The 2,822-nt window shown below is 39.4% G+C and overlaps 1 protein-coding gene across 1 annotated transcript in view; it reads right to left on the bottom strand.

Moving 5' to 3' along the window:
- Positions 1-903: 903 nt before the first annotated feature.
- LOC109543733 overlaps positions 904-2,822 on the bottom strand; it is a 10,828-nt gene continuing 8,909 nt past the window's right edge. Inside the window, exons 4-10 of the mRNA XM_019913575.2 lie at positions 2,518-2,763; positions 2,263-2,458; positions 2,031-2,183; positions 1,768-1,944; positions 1,565-1,710; positions 1,308-1,514; positions 904-1,229 (exon numbers count right to left, since the gene is read on the bottom strand). Of these exons, the coding sequence (XP_019769134.2) occupies positions 1,040-1,229; positions 1,308-1,514; positions 1,565-1,710; positions 1,768-1,944; positions 2,031-2,183; positions 2,263-2,458; positions 2,518-2,763 (1,315 nt within the window). The 3' untranslated portion in view covers positions 904-1,039. The remainder of the gene's footprint in view (positions 1,230-1,307; positions 1,515-1,564; positions 1,711-1,767; positions 1,945-2,030; positions 2,184-2,262; positions 2,459-2,517; positions 2,764-2,822) is intronic.

Below are 2,822 nucleotides of genomic sequence, written 5' to 3' on the forward strand. Positions count from 1 at the left end.
CATTTCCTGGTAAGCTAAAAAATATGGGGTTGCATTTAAATTAATCAAGTTATAGCCACTTAAAGTTCTTATTTGATTAGTTTAAATTTGTGGACGCCCTGTATAAAATGGTAAGTTTATTATCATTGGAATATAAAATATGATTTCTTGTTACACCACCCTACGAATTACGTTTACATAACCTAAATAATTCGCAAGTATTTGACACATGAAAATAATATTAGATTTTGATAAAATTCGAATTATTTCAAAAACCGTTAGATTTAGACATTATATATCTTATTAAAGCAAACACTTATTTTGCTCAGAGAATCCAAAAATGCAATAAAATATAAGGTTTCATTTAGAAAAACACAACTTTGATACTTTTGGGGCTTTTGGGACACTCTGTACATTACAAAAATATTTTTAAAATGTGCACCCGATAAGCGTCTGTGGATTTATCAAATAATACTTTGCAAAAAACAAACGGGCTAGCCGCAAACGTCCGTGCCGTATAGCGTGAATAACCCTGTATATTAAGGACTATTCCAAGGCAGACATTAAACGATGAGACGAATAAACAAGTCAGCCGGGGAATTGTGGAATCGTTATGGGAAAGCCTATTTTCATTATTTTGGTAAAAACTTGAAGCCAAAAGGACTTTCAGCACTTAGTTTGGACTGAAATATGCTGAGAGCTTAAATGCTCTCAAATAATCTAATTTACTTGAGCACGCTTAAGGCACGACCTTTGTGGGCGAATCTACTGATCCAACACCACGCATATTTAACAAAACCAAATACTTTAATTATCGCTACTTCAAAGTGTAAAAGATTTGAGCAATCGTTTCAATTTTCCAAAAGTAAGGCACATTCTAGCGTGCACAAGTTAGATCTGAAAGGCACCGTTTAGTAATTCTCATTGTGTTAAACTGTATATCACAATAGGTCATATTTTGGGCTCGTTGCAATTGTAGAAGGCAAACAAGTCAGCCACAATTTTTTTATAGAGGAACATTAATACTTCAGGCCTTGAAGACGCTTCAGACGATGCTCTGTTACCGTTTCCTAATGCTACTTTCCTTAAGCATGTCGGAGTTGTTATTGCTGTTGAAGAATCCGAGTGTTTTAAGTGTGGAACTCACTCTTTGAATTAGGGGCTCTTTAAACTTCCAGATAGTCGTATCCATGACAGAGGTTTTTCTGAACTCTTCGCAGCTTTTCTTTAAAGTTTTCACGCAATCAGCCCTGAAACAATGACCGGGAAAATTGAACACTTTCCTTTTTCCTCTCATTTTATGAGAGGATTACTTTACACACACTTACCTGTAATGCTGCAGTTGAGCGTCCGTGGTTTCGATGGGGTACGAGGTGCAACCGCTGCCCAAACAGCTGAGTGGAAAATGGTTGTGCAGAGTCAGCACTTTTTCGGTGTTATGGAAACATTTTACGTACTGTCCCGGTTTGGTAAAGTTCTTTGTTCTGTATACGTGCTGCAGCATATGCATGTACTTGGGAATTTCTTTGAACCATCTGAAATTGGGCTCAACCAACGCTCGTCTCTATGTAGATCACGCACTTACCCATGATCGTGAATTAAATCGTCCAGAAAATAGACGTTTCGCACATTGTACGAGGCCCTTTCCTCTTTGTTGCTTTTCAAGGCCTTCGGCAGCACTTTGTTCTCCATCAGGTCTTTCCACGTGGTCCCTTCTATGGGCATTATCACCTGAAACGGCACCAACAGCAACATTTGCAACGAATCAAGTCACGTAAGTATGCGCACCTCATCGATATCTAACAAGGCGATGTACTTGTACTTGTACATGTTCTTGTAGAAACAGTCGTTATATGGAATTAGCTCGTTTTGCCGCTTATGGTTCGTTTTTTTCGATAGGAAATAGTGCTGAAGCGCAGGGGCGTTCGGCAATATTCCGGCAAGTGTGATTGGAGTAACTTGCACCTAATAGTAATAATAATTGAAAATTCGTTGATTTTCTTTTAGTTTAAATGTGCTAGAAGATATCGGTACTTTTTCAGGTGACTCACCTTTCCCTCTTTTTCATAATGGTCCAGAATTTTCGTAATGTTAGGATGCACTTGGAGCTGGTATAGAAATACTTTGTCAGCTCCCAACAGATTCAACAGCTCAATCCATTCGACCAGCCTGACCGATAGATCTTCATGTAGAAAGTCTAGACCCTGCAAACAAGCACCTCAGTTTATTGACTACACTGTAAGAGCTTCTTCTTTCGAACGGCAGGAGAACGGAGCTTCTTACCTTAACACAAACTGCAAAATCTTTTTTCTCTTTTGGCGCATCGTAAATAACCCTCAAATTATTGGTGGAATTATCACAGGGCTTCTCAACTAGAGAAATGGACTGTGGCACAAGACTGTTGTACTTTTGGGGTATCACGCAGGCTGTGAGATATGGCTGGAAGATGCCCTGCTTGTAGTTCCCCCATTTCTTATACCTGGCAAACGGGGTTTGGTAAATTGGCGCATTCAAACTGAATGTTTCAGTTCCACTTACCAAATATATTTATACTCGAAGCTCTTAGCTATCACAGGTTCCTTCTTGCCGTCAAACCAGAATTGACAATGCGTTATCACAGTCGGTTCGATCCGATCGATCATGCCCAGAACGCGTACCGTGGGCCCCAATCTGTTGTTTTTCCTCTTGTCCAAATAGGCCCCGAAGAAGTGGAAAGTGCCATTGGAAGTGTGCAATGTTTGCCAGTAATTATTGTTGAATTCGATGTCCAAAATGCTTGGAAACCTTCAAAATTACGTTTTTGAGATTAGAGTATTATTTACTCTGCTTAGTGCAGGCCAGCC

The sequence above is a fragment of the Dendroctonus ponderosae genome, unplaced genomic scaffold (assembly GCF_020466585.1).
Source record: "Dendroctonus ponderosae isolate FM_Combo_2020 unplaced genomic scaffold, Dpon_F_20191213v2 Dpon_F_20191213_4, whole genome shotgun sequence".
Classification (NCBI taxonomy): domain Eukaryota; kingdom Metazoa; phylum Arthropoda; class Insecta; order Coleoptera; family Curculionidae; genus Dendroctonus; species Dendroctonus ponderosae.